General features: G+C 40.2%; 1 protein-coding gene across 2 annotated transcripts in view; it reads left to right on the top strand.

Moving 5' to 3' along the window:
* The window catches only part of GUCY1B1 (guanylate cyclase 1 soluble subunit beta 1), a 78,015-nt gene that overhangs the window by 43,563 nt on the left and 17,654 nt on the right, over positions 1-16,798 (top strand). Inside the window, exons 2-6 of one of the 2 annotated variants that reach the window (XM_074993137.1) lie at positions 1,744-1,826; positions 3,882-4,112; positions 12,768-12,884; positions 13,446-13,579; positions 15,706-15,903. In XM_074993137.1, coding sequence (XP_074849238.1) covers positions 1,744-1,826; positions 3,882-4,112; positions 12,768-12,884; positions 13,446-13,579; positions 15,706-15,903 — 763 coding nt within the window. The remainder of the gene's footprint in view (positions 1-1,743; positions 1,827-3,881; positions 4,113-12,767; positions 12,885-13,445; positions 13,580-15,705; positions 15,904-16,798) is intronic. The other variant, XM_074993136.1, reaches the window with a different exon arrangement.

The following is a 16,798-nucleotide window of genomic DNA, read 5'->3' as shown; positions in this document are numbered from 1 at the left end:
AGAATTCTGTTGTGGTAATGTAATATTCCATTACATTCTTTAGGATGGATTAAAAATCAACAGAAAGGATATACATTTCTATGAAATTCTGTAGGGGGATTCCATAATACTACCTAACCTGGTCATCAGTTTTAATGGGCAGCTGAATACACTATAATCTAGGATGTGGTCCAGAGTGCATTAAATTTAATGAAAAGACTTCAGCGAGTTTTGGATTAGGCATTTCATTTTCTTGTTTGTTTCTCAGATTTCCTGTCTATTCCGTAATGGTGATATTTTCTCTTTCTGTACATGCCCATTTTCTGTTTTGGAATTATTAAAAGAGTTGCAGTTGCCTTTCATGGAGCTACCAATTAAGCACTCACATCAAAGTCAAACAGAATTAGAATGTTGTGTTTCTGACTCTATCTTTGGGCTGCTATTGACGTATTTGCATTCTGTAAAGATTAGGAGATTATCACAACACTCACAGAAAATAGTAGGCTGCCTTTATCAAGCTTGAACGCTTGCTGTTACTCAGTCTATGTAAGGTCACATTTCAACTCAAGCTTGATGGTACATGCTGTGTGAGGTATATATGATATAGTCATTCTCATACCTCCATATATATAGTAGGACTTTGGAAATCAGCATTTGCTTTCACCAACACTACTTGATTTATTTGCTGATGCAGCAAACTGGAGATTTGGGTGGATTATGAAGTTGCCTCATTGAAATGTATAGCATGAAAAGCTAAAAATAGATGGCCAAACGCTGGCCTTTTATGGCTTGTTTTTATGCTGAGTCCCATCCTGTATTTATTGATTGGTTTTAATGTCTCTCTTGTTATCAATAAGAACAGATGAGAACCTGTAAAGAGGTTCGGCATGACCACAAAGAAGTAGAGAAACTATCATGAGGTGATATTATTAATGCAGTTGGAAGATGTAATATTCAACATGGGACTTTCCTTAGGATATGAGATTTTTAAAATAGTTTCTAAACCTAATTGTTTTTCAAACAAGGAGCGTTTTAATCCAAGCTAGACAGTTTTTTTTTTCTAGTTATGTTCTTAGAAGTGGGATCCAATAGTCTTTAATCACACAAAAGTCACCAATGGAAATGATGATTTGGGTGACCTAGTTTGATAATGGTGATTACCTCCATGGACTTTGGAAAACATTAATCAGTTAAATTCTAGAGATCCAGGTGTTTGTGTTGACAATATCAAAACAGTGGGGTTGATGGACTTGCTGGGCTCCTGGAGAAGAAGGGGAAGGGACTGTGGATCTGCACTTATGGAAGTTCTGGAGCCCGAGGTGAAAGGGGTGAGATTGGGCCTAGTCTCCCTCAGGCAGCCTTCAGCACTGCTCTGGGCACCCTGCTTGGAACTCCATCAATCATTTAAAGGGTCTGGGGCTCTGGTGGTGTCCACTGCCACAGCAGCAGGAGTAGCAGCCAGAAGCCCTTGGCTATTTTGAATTGCCAGGACCTAAGGCAGTTACCGCCCTTGCCCTTTTCTGTCAGTGGCTCTGAAATAAAACATTATGTTGCAGAGAGAGAGGGAGAGAGACAGAAAGAGCCACCGAGCCACCAATGCTAACTACAGTATGAATACAGCCTATACACTTGGCTGTCCAACTGCAACTATACACTGCAACACTTTCCACTTTGGAGCAGGAGCATCTCTTTGATAATGCACATACAAAATAGCACCAGTCTTGAGGAAAAAGATGGACGAGGAGTTAATAATGTATTTTACAGGACTACGTAGAGGAAGGATAGGCCTGTTCTCAAGGCACAAGACTGGGACTCAAAGAACACCTCCACAGCATTCCTCTGTTAATGTGAGACTATAATTTTATAATTGCTTTCAAAGATGTTTTGTGGCTTCTTTGATGTCTGTAAAGCATTTTGAGATCCTTAGAGTCTCCCCATCTCATGGGAGCACAAAGCACTGTACATGGTTTCCCTATGCAAAAATGGGAAGTAAGTTTTGTGTGTGCATGTTACTGCTGTTAACACACAGTCGTTATGACCGTTCATAGAATGTAAAATACTTCTTAATATGCTGCATATTTTAGTGGTTGCATTTTTGTGTGCATAATAATTTGTACCCATATCTTTTCTTTTTTAAATGTCCAAAAATATTTTAGAACAACCTAGGCTAGCTCTTTCCACCTCAGATCTCCTCATGGCTTGTTTTAGGGTGTTTTTATCTTGTCTGTTGTGGAATTAAAAAATAGGATATGCAAGACATTCTTGAATCCATGTTTTTATTATGATTAACTGGAATTTCTGAACACTTGATTTGGACCTGTGCCTTTTCTGCCCTGATTTACTCCCCCTTTGAAATCTACAAGATTGGTCAGGGTATAGGAGTCTGAACAAAAGTTCACTGAAGTCTTCAAGAAGTCTCTCTCTGATGTCAGTAAACTTTCTATTAGGCCTGAGGCAAGGACAGAACTAAGCCTAATATATTCCATTATATTGCTGCTAAGCCGTACTGTCTAAGTAGAATTGTTCTGTTCTACCCATTAAATCAAATGAGATTTGTGAAAAGGTACATTTGTCCAAACTTCATAAATTATGATATTTCATTAGGCATCACCTTTAACCTGGATGTGTGAAAAATACCTCAGCAGGTGGAAAGCTTGATAGGCTTGGCTACAAAGGTGGACTGGGATATACCCGCCAGCAGATTGGGTCGAGAGAGGCGCAGTTGAAAGGTGCTGATTGGACAGTATTCCCCATCTCCCAGGATTTAATCCAGTATGGAAGCTATGTGTCCATCAACACCATTTCAACAGTGAGTTAAGTCAGAATGCACTTAGTACCTAGCTGAAGTACTAAGGAAAAGCTGTTCATATGTTTCAGTTTGTGGCCACATTTCCAGTGCAGTTAGAAGAATAAAAGGTATAGTTTCCAGAGGTGAAAGTGTGGAGTTTTGGTAATGGGCCTTAGGATTGTAGGGTAGAGTGAAACCTTATGACTTTCCTGAAACAAATTCTGCACCCTCTTTTGTCCTCACTGGTTGGAGGGTGCTAGGATCCAGAGATAGCTGAATTCCAAGGGTAGGCTGCAGTTATGTGGTATAGAGCTCTGCAAACCCTGTACTGGAACCAATTAAATATCTAATAATAAAGAGCATAGATGATGGGTAATAATATAGCCTGTGTATACCTTTCTTCTCCCCCGCATTAAAATTTAATAAAAGCTCAGGGTTCCTACTTAGTTCCATAGATGTGTTTGTCCTCATTTCACTGCTGTGCCTGTATCAGTAAACACATTCTAACATGTCATAACAATTTGGTGAAAAAGAAAACAGTGTATAGTTTGTTGAAGGCTCACACTTGTGCATATTTTGGTTTGCTAAAGCCTTTCTCTGTAACAACAGAGATTGAGTTACAAATGGGAAAAAACACATCCTTTTCTTTCATTTGTTTCTACAAAGTGAGGAGTAATGGGGAGCTATTTCTTTGTTTTATGCCAGCTACATACTATTATAGACATGTTCCACTGGTGCAAGGAGGTGTTAATTGCCCCTCCTTGAGCTAGCAGGGACTGTTTCAACAAGGAAGCGGTGGTGGGAGCGCTAGGTGGCTAGCTGCATTCCTGCCTTTCAGTGGAGGTTCATCAGCAGTATTTTGTTCCTGCTGCCCTTCGTTGTGAGAGGCATAGTGGGAAGTTCAAAATAGACACTTATTTTGAACTTCAGTGTCGTGTAGCAGGCACCAAGTCCAAAATAAGTTGCCTTGAAATAATTTATGCAGTTTATACAATGCAAATAATGTAAGTTATTTCAGGATAGGCCTAGCAATAGAATTTCTTCACAATAGAATTTCAATGATTAGGACATAAAAGGTAATTACTACTTGCAGTCTTTTTCTTCTTTTGTCCAGGTCATTCAACAGAGAAGCGAAGAGTGTGACCACACTCAATTTTTAATAGAAGAGAAAGAGTCTAAGGAAGAGGACTTTTATGAAGACCTTGACAGATTTGAAGAGAATGGAACCCAGGAGTCCCGCATCAGTCCTTATACATTTTGCAAGGCTTTTCCTTTCCACATAATATTTGACAGAGATTTGGTGGTAACACAGTGTGGCAATGCTATATACAGAGTCCTTCCACAGGTCAGACCATTGGCTTATGTGAAAGGCTGTTATCAGTGCCTTTTTAAAAAAAAAAAAAAGAGGAACTGGTACTCAGCCAGTCCGCTGGCCCATGCCCCCAGGCAGTCGCATGGGTGGGGCTGCCAAGGTGTCGTACTAAGTACTGGCACAAGAAAGCACTGGCTGTTACAATAGTTTTAGTTGAATAATAGCACTTAAGTGATGTTATAATTTCATATTTCTTTTTTATATTATGCAAGTCTTAACTGTGAAGACATTAAGCAGATTTGGGATTTTCTTTCTACATTACAATGTGGTGTTTGTCTCAACTTACAATGCGGTTGTACTTTGAAAATGGATTATGTAAAAATAGTACCTTCTTCCAGAACAGGTTCACCGCCTCAATGGGTTGAGGGACTCTTATTTTGACAATAAAAATTATTTTACCACTTTACAGGCTCGTTAGCATTGTACAGCTAACACAGTTGCAGCATGACGGGGTGTTGGGTGTTCTTTTACATCAGCACCATAAGTGTTAACTAAGTTCTAATTGCCAATTTCTAAGGGCCAGTTCTTGACTTCCATATGCCTATGGAATCCCACTGAACCCCACTGGTGATGTTCACTGTTTTTATTTATATTACAATAGTGCTCAAAGTCATCACTTAGGATTGGGGACCATGTTATACTATATACTCTATAAACTCATGCGATAATGTGGTCTTTGTCATGAAAAACTGACAATCTCCTTTAAGATAAGATGGAGATAGGGACTTAAGTAAACCCTGTAAGGGACAGGCCAAAGGTGTGAGGAGGATAATGTTAATGAGATTCTGCAGTTACAAAGGCACTTACTGGTTCTGAATTATTTACATATTTTTGCATTATATAGTTAATTTTACTGAGCTTTCACCTCACTATTGTGATTTGGGGGCTTTACAGAAGAGTTCAGGGTGGTTCACTGAACACATGTAACTAGTGACTTTCTGAAGATGGGCAGCAGAATCTTTTTGGCTGGAGATAATAGGTGAAGGAACACAACTTCATTATTTGATCCTAAGGTGAGTCTGAAGAACTCTGACATGAAGCTTCTAGGGGTTCCATGCCAATCCCAAGCTTTGATGAAGGAAGAGGGTTGAGCAGATACGTGATGATCCACTGATCATAAAACAACACAAATGAAATCTGATGCCAGTACGACTAACTGATAAAAGATGCTAGTTTGGACATCGCCCAGATAAACAAGGCCTGCAATACAAATCAAGTAATTGGGGTTGTGTCAATAAGTTAGCTACCAAAAGAAAATTGCAACTAATGCATATACTATCAACTGGAACATGGAACATCCAAACACTGTGGGCAACTGGACAGTTAGAGCTGCTTCGAAAGGAGATGGAGAAATACTGATGAGATATACTTGAACTGGCAGAAATGTGTTGGACAGCATCAGGAGGGATGTGCGGTTGCAAAGTCATTTGGTCAGGGAATTAAATGAAGCATGAGACAGGAGTCAGATTCTTTCTCAGCAAAAGAGCTAGTGGAGCATTGATAGGATACAAACCAATGGGTGCAAGAATGATGGTGGTGAGATTTGAAGTGAAACCGTTCAATATTTTGACATTCAGATGTATGCACCCACATCAAATAGTACAGAGAAAGAGCTATACTATTAGGATTTCACAAAGGCCCTAGAGGAGATACCAAAGAGAGATGTGTGGATCATTGGAGGAGATTGGAACGTGAGGGTCAGAACAGATAAGGAAGGTTGGGAGAGAGTCATGGGAAGGTTTGGATATGGAGAAAGAAACAGATTAGGTGAGAAACTACTAGAGTTTGCTACAGAGCGCGAGATGGTGATCTGCAAAGCAAGATTCCAACAAAAGGACTGTAGGAAGTAGACATGCTGATCGAATGACAGGAAGTCCAAGAACATGATAGATAGGATCTTGATAAGAAGAAGATGATGGGTAACATCAGTATGGCAGTGCTGAGCTTTCCAAGGAGTGGATATAGACTCAGACCAGAGTTGAGTGATCATGACTATCAAGATGAAACTCAAGAGAAAGTATAAGACACAGTTCAAGAAGTGAAGAGACATGGTGAGGTTTGGCGAGAAAGTAAATAGGGAATGCATACAGAGCAGCGCTCAAAGACAAGTTCAGGAATTAAGGCACAGAGAAAGTCATAGATAGGAGAGTCGAAGGGATAGCCATGGTGATAGAAGAGGCAATTGAGCAGATGGTTCCAGAAGAAGAGAAGATCAATAAGAAGTGGATTATGCAGGAGACACTGAAGTTGGTCCAAGATAAGAGAGCACTGAAGATCAGGAGGAATGTTTGCATTCCAGGAGGGAGGAACCACAGTATAGAATTAAATGCAACCAGGTAAGGAAAGAGGCTAGAATGGAGAAGGCAAAATGGTTAGAGAAGCAGTGTGCAGATATTGACCAGTATTACAGGGGCTATAAGACCAGGGAGATGTATAAAATGATTAGGACTATTAATATGAAATGGCAACCAAAGCAGATGGCAATCAAAGACGAGAACTTCAAGGAGCTCATGAACAAGAAGAATGTTGTGCAGCGGTAGAGAAGATATTGCTCTGATCTGTACAAAGCACTGTTGGACCCGAGTGTCTCAGACTGATCGAAGAACTAAGAAATACCTTCACCAAGCATTGAGCGTGAGAGTGATATTTCAAAGGAAGAAGTAGGAGCAGTGAAATGACTAAAGATCAAGAGCCCTGGAAATGATAAGATCACGGTTGAGATGATCAAATATGGCAGAGAAAGCATGATTCAGAAAATACACTGGCTGTATAATACTGTGCGGAAAGAAGGGTAGGCACCTAAGGAATGGACAAGATACATGCTAGTGACAATACACAAGAAAAGATGTGTGTTGTAGTGCAAGAAGTATAGAACACTTGCCCAAATGAGTCATGTAAGCAAGGTGCTGATGATACTGATGAGAGTGCAAATAGAAGAAACTCTCGCAGATGAACAAGCGGGATTCAGGAAGGATAGAATCATAGACTCGTAGAACTCTAGAACTGGAAGGGACTTTGCGAGATCATAAAGTCTGGTACCCTGCTTTCTCAGCAGGACCAGACACCTTCTAGATTATCCACGACAAGTATCTATCTAACCTGCTTTTAAAAATCTCCAGTGATGGAGATTCCACAGCCTCTGTAAGTAATTTATTTCAGCGTTTTACCACAGTGACAGTTAGGAAGTTTTTCCTAATGTCCAACCTAAACCTCCCTTCCTGCAGTTTAAGCCCATTGCACCTTGTCGTATCCTCAGAGGCCAAGGAGAACACTTTTTCTCCCTCCTTCTTCTAACCCTCTTTAAGGTACTTGAAAACCGCTACCATGTCCCCACTAAGTCTTCTCTTTTCTAAACTAAACAAGCCCAGTTCTTTCAGTCTTCCCTCATAGCTCATGTTCTGTACACCTTTAATCATTCTTGATGCTCTTCTTTGGATCTTCTCCAATTTCTCCACATCTTTCTTGAAATATGATGACCGGAACTGGATACAATACTTCAGTTGAGGTCTAATCAGTGCAGGGTAGAGCAGAAGAATGACCTCTCATGTCTTCGTCACGATACTCCCCTTAATGCATCCCAGAATCTTGTTTGCTTTTTTTGCAACAGCACCACACTGTTGACTCATATTTAGCTTGTGGTCCACTATGACCCCTAAATCCTTCTCCGCAGTACTCCTTCCCAGACAGTCATTTCCTATATATATGAAGCTGATTGTTCCTTCCTAAGTGGAGTACTTTGCATTTGTCCTTATTAAACTTCTTCCTGTTCACTTCAGACCATTTCTCCAGTTTGTCCAGATCATTTTGAATTATGTCCTACTCTTCTATGATTCTATGACCCTATCCTTCAAAGCAGTTGCAACATTTCCCAGCTCAGGTATCATCTGCAAACTCAATAAGTATACTCTGTATGCCAATATCTAAATCATTGATGAAGATAGAGCCGGTCCCAAAACAGATCCTTGCAGAACCCCACTGATTATGCCCTTTCAGAATGACTGTGAACTATTAATAACTACTCTTTGAGAACAGTTATCCAGCCAGTTATGCACCCATCTTACATTGGCCCTATCTAAGTTTTATTTGCTTAGCTTATTGATAAGAAGATCATGCGAGACCATGTCAAATGCCTTACTAAAGTCTATGTATACCACATCCATCACTTCTCCCTTATCCACAAGACGTGTTATCCTGTCAAAAAAACTATCACATTGGTCTGGCGTGATTTGTTCTTTACAAATCCATGGTGGCTGTTACCTAACACCTTATTTTCTTCCAGGTATTTGCAGATGAATTCCTTAATTATTTGCTCCATTATCTTTCCTGGCACAGAAGTTAAACTGACTGGTCTGTAGTTTCCTGGGTTGTTCTTTTTTTCCCCCTTTTTATAGATGGGCACTATATTTGCCCTTTTCCAGTGTTCTGGAATCTCTCCTGACTTCCAGGACTTTTCAAAGATGATCGTTAAAGGCTCAGAAATCTCTCCCATATCAGCTTCTTGAGTATTCTAGGATGCATTTTGTCAGGCCCTGGTGACTTGCAGACATCTAATTTTTCTAAGTAATTTTTAATTTCTTCTTTTTTTATTTTATCCTCTAAACCTACCCCCTTCCCATTAGCATGGATTATATTAGGTATTTCTGCATCGGCCTTCTTGGTGAAGACCGAAACAAAGAAGTCATTAAGTACCTCTACTGTTTCTAGGTTTCCTGATATTGTTGCTCTCTCCTCACTGAGTAGTGGGCGTAGTCTGTCCTTGATCTTCCTCTTGCTTCTAATATATTTATAGAATGACATCCTGTTACCCTTTATGTCTTTAGCTAGTTTAAGCTTGGTTTATGCCTGGGCCTTTCTAATCTTGCTCCTGCATACATGTATTGTTTGCTTATATTCATCTTTTGTAATTTCTCCTAATTTCCACTTTCTATATGACTCCTTTTTAATTTTCAAATCATGCAAGATCTCCTGGCTAAGCCAAGATGGTCTTTTACTATACTTTCTATCTTTACTATGCAGTGGTATATCTTGCTTTGGGGCCCTAAATAATATCCCTTTGAAAAACTGCCAGTTCTCTTCAGTTGTTTTTTCTCTCAGTCTTGCTTCCCATGGGACCTTACCTACCAGCTCTCTGAGTTTACCAACATTTGCTTTTCTGAAATCCAATGTCTCAATGTTTCTGTTCTCCCTTTCACTATTTATTAGAATCATGCACTTCATGATTTCATGGTCACTTTCTCCCAAGCTACCCTCCATTTTCAAATTCTCAGTGAGTTCTTCCCTATTTGTTCAAATCAAATCTAGAACTGCTTCACCCTTTAGTAGCTTTTTCCACCTTCTGAAATAAAATATTGTCATCTATGCAGTCCAAGAACTTTCTAGATAGTTTGTGCCTCACTGTGTTAGTTTCCCAACATATGTTGGTATAGCTGAATTCTCCCATCACCACCAAATCCTGTGTTATGAATGGTTTTGTTAGTTGCTTGGAAAAAGCCTCATCCACCTCTTCTACCTGCCTAGGTGGTCTGTAGTAGACCCCTATCATGACATCAACTTTGTTTTTTACCCCTTTTAACCTAATCCAGAGACTTTCAACATCTTTGTCTCCTGCATCTATCTCCACCTCAGTCCAGGTGTGCACATTTTTTAATATATGAGGCAACACCTCCTCCCTTTTTACACTGCCTATCCTTCCTGAGTAAGTTGTACCCTTCTATACCAATATTCCAATCATGTTTATTGTCCCACCAACTCTCTGTAATACCAATGATGTCATAATTGTGTTAATTTATTAGGAGTTCAGGTTCTTCTTAATTACCCATACTTCTTGCATTTGTATATAGGCATCTAAGATACTGATTTTCTTCTGCCTCCCAGTTCTGCCTAGTCCCTCTTTTTTTGTCTGCTATTATAGCCCATGATCCCTCCCGTTTCCAACCCAACTCCCAGTCTCCAGATTTTTTACTTACCTGTGGGCTTTGGTCACCTGACCCCATCAAACCTAGTTTAAAGAGATCCTCACTAGGTTAGCCAGCCTCAATCCAAATACATTCTTCCCATTCCTTGAAAGGTGAATTCCATGCCTGCTTAGCAGTCCTTCATGGAACAGTATCCTGTGATCAATGAAGCCAAAGCGGTCCTGGTGACACCATCCTTGCAGCCAGGCATTAACCTCCGGGATGCACCTGTCTCTGCCTGGGACCCTACCTTTGACAGGAAGGGTTGAGGAGAACGCCACCTGTACTTCCAGATCCTTCACCCAGACTCCCAGAGCCCTGTAGCCGCACTTGATCTGCTCAAGATTACACCTTGCAGTATCATTCGTGCCCACATGAATGAGTACCATGGGGCAGTAGTCAGTAGTCCGGATAATCCTCTGTAACATCTCGGATACAGGCTCCTGGCAGGCAGCATACCTCCAGTGATGACATGTGAAGGCAACAGACAAGTCCCTCCGTTCCCCTCAGAGGAGAATCTCGGACCACCACTATCCTACGTTTCTTCCTCATAGTGGTGGCAGCAGACCTCCACACCTTACAGGTACAAGACTTCTCTGCTTCTGCTATAGGGGTGATTCCCAGACGGTTGGGAGCAGGCATGGAGTACTGCCTGTTGCCAGAAGTGACCAGCTGCCAGTGTGCCCCCAAGCCATCTCAACCTCCGCTGATGATGTGTCAGTACTCTTTTGGGGTGGGACAGCTACCTTAACCTCAGCTGTCTCCACTTGAATACTGTCCAGGAACTGCTCAGGGATACAGACACTCCTTAGTCTAGCCATCTTCTCCTGTATCTCTCCCACCTGTTTTCTGAGAGATTCCATCAGAAGACACCTTCCACAAGGAATTGTCCCGCCAGCGTGGACTTCAGTAAGTAGGAATTGCAAGTCACAGTCCCAGCAAAACCACGCTAGGGTCTGGGTGGAGACATCCCTGGTCAGGAGGTCTGTCTGACTACAGGTGCTGGCAGAGGAGACAGAAACACTGCTGGCAGAGGTGTTCTGGGTCTTCCTACCCATAGTGGATCCCCCTCTTTCACACTCCCTCTATCAAAGTCCCTCTTAAAACTCCCCTGTCTGCAGCCTCCTGTCCACTTTGCTCCCCTCGTCGCTCTGACTCTGGCTTTTTACAGCCTGAAAATCTCAGCCAGGCCTTCCCCTCGTTAGTCACACAAGGGAAGTCTGATCCTGAGGCTGATCAGAGACAATCAAGAGAACAACAAACAAGGATCAAACAAGGTTCCAATCCTCCCAGGCACACAATTCCAACTGTCACATTATCCATACAGCAGATACTGGCACTAAGATTGATAGCGGAGAAAGCTCGATGAAAGAAGAACATCTACAATTGCTTTGTTGATTTTCAGAAGGCATTTGACAGTATAGATCAGAAAGTGACTTGGGCAGCATTGTAGTCATACGGAGTGGATAGCAGATGGATATGATTCTTGAAAGTTATAAACAACAATGTGGAGGCAGCAGTGAGAACATGCAGAAAGTTGGGAAGTTGGTTTAGAATGAGTAGAGGTACAAGACAAGGAGATCTGATATTGCCAAGTATCTTCATCATGCACCTAGAGAGAGTTGATGGACAAGATCAAGAAAGAGGTAGAAGGGATATCGATGCATGGGATGAGAATTAACAGCTTGAGGTTTGCAGATGATAAAGTTATCAAGGAAGATGAAGAGAAGCTAGCAAGAATGGTGCCGGTGCTACGTGAGGAAGGGAAGCAGTAGGGACGGATTATGAACATCGATAAAACAAAAACAGTGGTATGTGGGGATAAGGAAATAGTTATTAGCTTAGGAATGAAGCTGAGCATCATGAAAATGGGTGTATTCAGCTGCATGTTGTATGGATGTGAAACATGGGTGATAAAGAATGATTCAAAAAGAAAGATATTGGCTTTCAAGAAAAGTTGTTATAGAAAGATCCTGAGAATAGGATGCCCACAGAAGATAACCAACAAGAAAGGTGGGAAGATATAGCCAAAAGAGAACCTATTACAGAAGGTTGTACAACAAGAGTTACAGCTGTTCGGGCATATCTGCAGAATGAACAATGAACGAAGAATCAAGGCCCTGGTATTCAGCATAATGGATGGTTCGAATAGGTGAGACAGATCCCACAGAGAATGGGTGAATGATATAGTAGATTGGTGTAGAGCTAGTCTACAGAAGTTAAGCCATTCCACACTGGACAGGGAGAGATGGAAAGAAATAGTGAGGGAGGCATTGGACAATAATGGGTGCTGAGCCAATAGCTGTTGTTGTTGATGGTGATGAGTATGTCGGGAGGGCAGTTAGGCAAAGAAAATGCTTTTAGGTGTAAAGTGAAGGAGTATTGAGAGCCATCATACAAAATATGGTACTGTGCTATTTTTGCAGAGGTATGGTCCAAAAAAAGAATTGTACTTTAAATTACATAAGGACCACAGCCATGACTTGAAAACCATAGTTAAGTCTTATATTTATATTAATGTATGCCTGCATTCTGTAGGTCAATAACTGTAAAACTCTGCCACCTTGTATATATAGTGAAAGAAATACATCATTATGTGAATTTTTCCTGGTTTTTAGAAAAGTCCTTTATTTCCTTAGTGAATGAGTTTTTCTTGGTCTTGCTTATGTTTTAGCTTTTGCCAGGAAACTGCAATCTGTTGTCAGTTTTCTCCTTGGTTCGGCCGCATATTGATATTAGCTTCCATGGGATCCTCTCACATATCAACACTGTCTTTGTATTGAGAAGCAAGGTAATCAAATGTTGGTCTTTTGTATAAGTACATTTACAGGCATAAGGAATAATTCAGAGCCGCTCCACAAACATTCTTTGCACAGTAGTAAGCCCTGTGTCTGTTCTGTGTCTCGGGCCAAGAAAAATCGTGATGCATGAATGCATATGTTTTTGTTGGATCAGCTATAGGAGCATATCATGTTTAGGCCCTTCCATGCCCACACTCTTCAATTCCAACATGTTTCTGCTTCCTCTTCCATGGTCAGGAGAGGAGCCAGGAAAATTATACAAATGACTATAGCACGTGAAGTAGCAACTGCTACACAAGATAATTGCTTGTTTATTGGAAGTAATATCCCAGAAAGCTGAAGCAGAAATCTTGCATATGCCCTGACAAGATCAGAACTTCAGTTTGAGAAATGACATCTAACAGAGGAAAGGGAGGACAAAGCCATCAAAATGCATTCACATAGTCTCAGTAGTCTCTGCTGAGCTTTCCTGTAGTGAAGGTTTGCATGTGTCTGTTTGTATGTTGAAATAACAAAGGAATCATGTTATTTATTATTATTTTTTTCACAAGGAAGGTCTGTTGGACGTAGAAAAGTTGGAGTGTGAAGATGAACTAACTGGCACGGAGATCAGCTGCTTACGTCTCAAAGGTCAAATGATCTACTTACCTGAAGCAGACAGTATTCTCTTTCTTTGTTCTCCAAGGTACTTCAAGCAATAAAACTACTCTGTTTGACAAAGCTGAATAGCTACCAAATTGCAGGAGTGTCTCTAAGGCTTATTCTATACTAGGCAGGTAAATCAATTGCAGAGACGCAATTCTAGTTATGGCAATTGCGTGGCTAGAATTGACTTATCTACAATCAATTTACCTGGCCATCATCACGCAGGGAGGTTGACAGGAGAGTTTCTACTGTCAGCATCCCTTACTCCTCAAGGTAGCAAGTTTCGATCTTCCCTGTAATATAGACAAGCCCTAAATGTATATGACTCCAAAAACTCATTGGCCCAGATTCTGGTCTACATTAGGGTATGTCTACACAGCAGCCTTATTTGGAAATAAGCTATTCTGGAAGAGCTATTGCAGAACAGCTTACTTTGATATGATGCTGCTGCACATAAAATGCATTTCAAAATAGTCTTCAGCTATTTCAAAATAGAGCGTCTACACACAATAGAGCCTATTTCAAAACAGAGCCATTGGATACACTGTAACTTATTTGTAAATAGGCCCTATTCCCTGTCTGCACAGCTTTTTTTTTTTTTTTTATAAATATCTAGTCTTACCTAAATAGGTCAAAATAGGTGCTATTCCTTGTGGAATGAGGTTTACTTATTTTGAAGTAAGTCAACCATTATTTTGAAACTCTTTTGCAGTAGCGGTTGCATTGTGTTGATGCTATCAAAGTTATTTCAAAATAATGGCTGTTATTTTGAAATAACTTTCCTCTGCAGACCTACCCATATAGTGGTGCAAGCCCGCTAAGATAAGGGAACATAGAATGTGGTGCAGAAAAAAAATCATTGATTACAAACATTGGGACATATTATCCTATCTCTTTTTAAGCAGAACACCTCATTAACTGAGTGTTTTTTAATAAGTCATGACATTTGGTTTATCAATTTGATAACACTAAGAAGAACTAGGAAACAATATCTTGTCTAATAATATGCCTGCATAGTAGTTTCAATGCAATTTTCACAACATGATGCACTGATATTTAGGGATCACATGGAAATATTAATTTGGAAAATAAATTAAGTAATGGACCCATGTCATAGTGTGACACCTGTCATCTTAGTTCTGATGAGGGATTGAAGTGAGGCTCTTTAAAGCTAAAAGCATGAACCTTTATAATTTAAACTATAGAATCAATCTTTAAGCAGAAAGAAAATACATTCATAAAATTTCTGTAACAGGCACAGGTGGGAGACAGGTAATGCACTGACCAGTCGGTTATACTACATCACTGTTAGTGATTTTTAATACATCAGTCAGGGCTCTGTATTGCATATGTACTATAAAAGACATGCATTAATGCATACAAATTACAATATGGTTGATGGAAACTACTTGTTTTACCATATTCCCAAAAGTTTCATCCAGAATATCACCTCACTACTTACTCACTAATCCCAACCACTACTATTAGCCAGCATTTTAAAGAGGTCCTTTGGCAAGTTTACTTTAACATGCCTTTCATTTATAAAGAAATATATTAGAGATGTACATACCTCATAGAACTGGAAAGGACCTTGAGAGGCCATTGAGTCCAGTTGCCTACCCTCACAGCAGGGCCAAGCAACATCCCTGACAATATTTTTTTAATCTATTTGCCCCATACACCTAAATGGCCTCCTCAGGGATTGAATTCACAGGCCAGGGTTTCTAAGGCCATTGCTCAAACCACTGAGCTATCCCTCCCCTCATTCAAGGTCACATACTGGTTGCTGTTTAGATACGAGTTGTTCATTGTTGGGCTTTTAGATACCCACTGACATATCCAAAATAGTTAGAGGGTTTTTGTTTGTTTTTTGTTTTGTTTTTTAAATTTTACTTTGCAATTATAGAATTGAGAACCCTAAAGAACCCCTTAAAAAGCCTCATGTTGCTGTGGAGCTGCAGGTTGCAGACCCTGGCCCAGAACTACATCAACATCAGCACTCTAAAGAAGATTTTCATTACAAAATAGGAAACACAGTCTCTTGTCATGTATGTCAATGCAACTCTATAGCTTAGCTTTTAGCAGGAGCAAAATTCTATTTAGGCAATGCAATGTAATTAATTTTTTTTCCCTGCTGGTTTATTCTTACACTTCTCTGTATTACAGTGTGATGAACTTAGATGATTTAACCAGAAGAGGGCTATATCTGAGTGACATTCCATTGCACGATGCCACCCGTGACCTAGTCCTTTTGGGAGAGCAGTTCAGAGAGGAATACAAGCTGACTCAAGAGCTGGAGATCCTCACAGACAGACTTCAGCACACACTTAGAGCACTAGAAGATGAGAAGAAAAAGACAGACACGTAAGAATTAATTCCCAGTTTTAAATGGAAACAAAAATCCTCTGGTAATTGTGGAGCCATGGAAGCACATTTTTTTAAAGAATGTATATATAGAAAGTTCTTCATCATCTGCAATATGGAATATCACATGCCTAGAAAATTGAAGGGCCTTCTCTTCTTTGCTGTGGAGAGCTAAAACTAAAGTGAATCAACAGTGCCCAACACTTCAGAAATGACCTAAGAGAGCATGGTCCAGGAAAACAACTTAAAGAAGTTGCATTAGGTAGAGCCAGTGACAAAGTGCCGATGATGCAGAAATCAGTCTATAATTTGGCCTTGTAAATAAAAGAGATAATTGATTTGAAATAATACTGAGAAAAAATAACATGTTAAGGAATTTTGATCTACCATATGTAATATTTAATTATTAAAGTTTAAATCTGAAAATGACGGAAAATGCAATTAGGGTACAAAGACTTTGATTTTCTGATTTGAAAACTGTACCACAGTCTGGAGGCTGAAAAGAAAAACATTTTACACATGATTTTGAGAACAGAGTCATAGGAAAATGATAGAAGTTTGAAACTTGATACAGGTTGAACCTCTCTAATCCAGCATCCTCAGGACCTGACCAGTGCTGGACAAGAGAATTTGCTGTGTTGTAGGACGTCAGTATTACCTAGCAGCATTACCAACACTGTCACAGCTTGCTGGTCTCTTAGGAGACATTAGGGGATTATTACAGCTAAATAACAGCACAGAACACTGACAGCAGGGACTGGTGGCCGTAAACAAACTTTATGGGGCCACAGAAGCTCGGCCACACCCATGGGAGGTGGCCATGCAAGTATTTAAAATCATGCTGGATGAGAGAGTTCCAGATTAGAGAGGTGCAACATGTGTAGAAACAGGACTC

Source organism: Carettochelys insculpta, chromosome 4 (assembly GCF_033958435.1).
Source record: "Carettochelys insculpta isolate YL-2023 chromosome 4, ASM3395843v1, whole genome shotgun sequence".
Classification (NCBI taxonomy): domain Eukaryota; kingdom Metazoa; phylum Chordata; order Testudines; family Carettochelyidae; genus Carettochelys; species Carettochelys insculpta.
The sequence above is the reverse complement of the archived record's forward strand: the minus strand, read 5'-3'. Positions and strand labels throughout refer to the sequence as shown.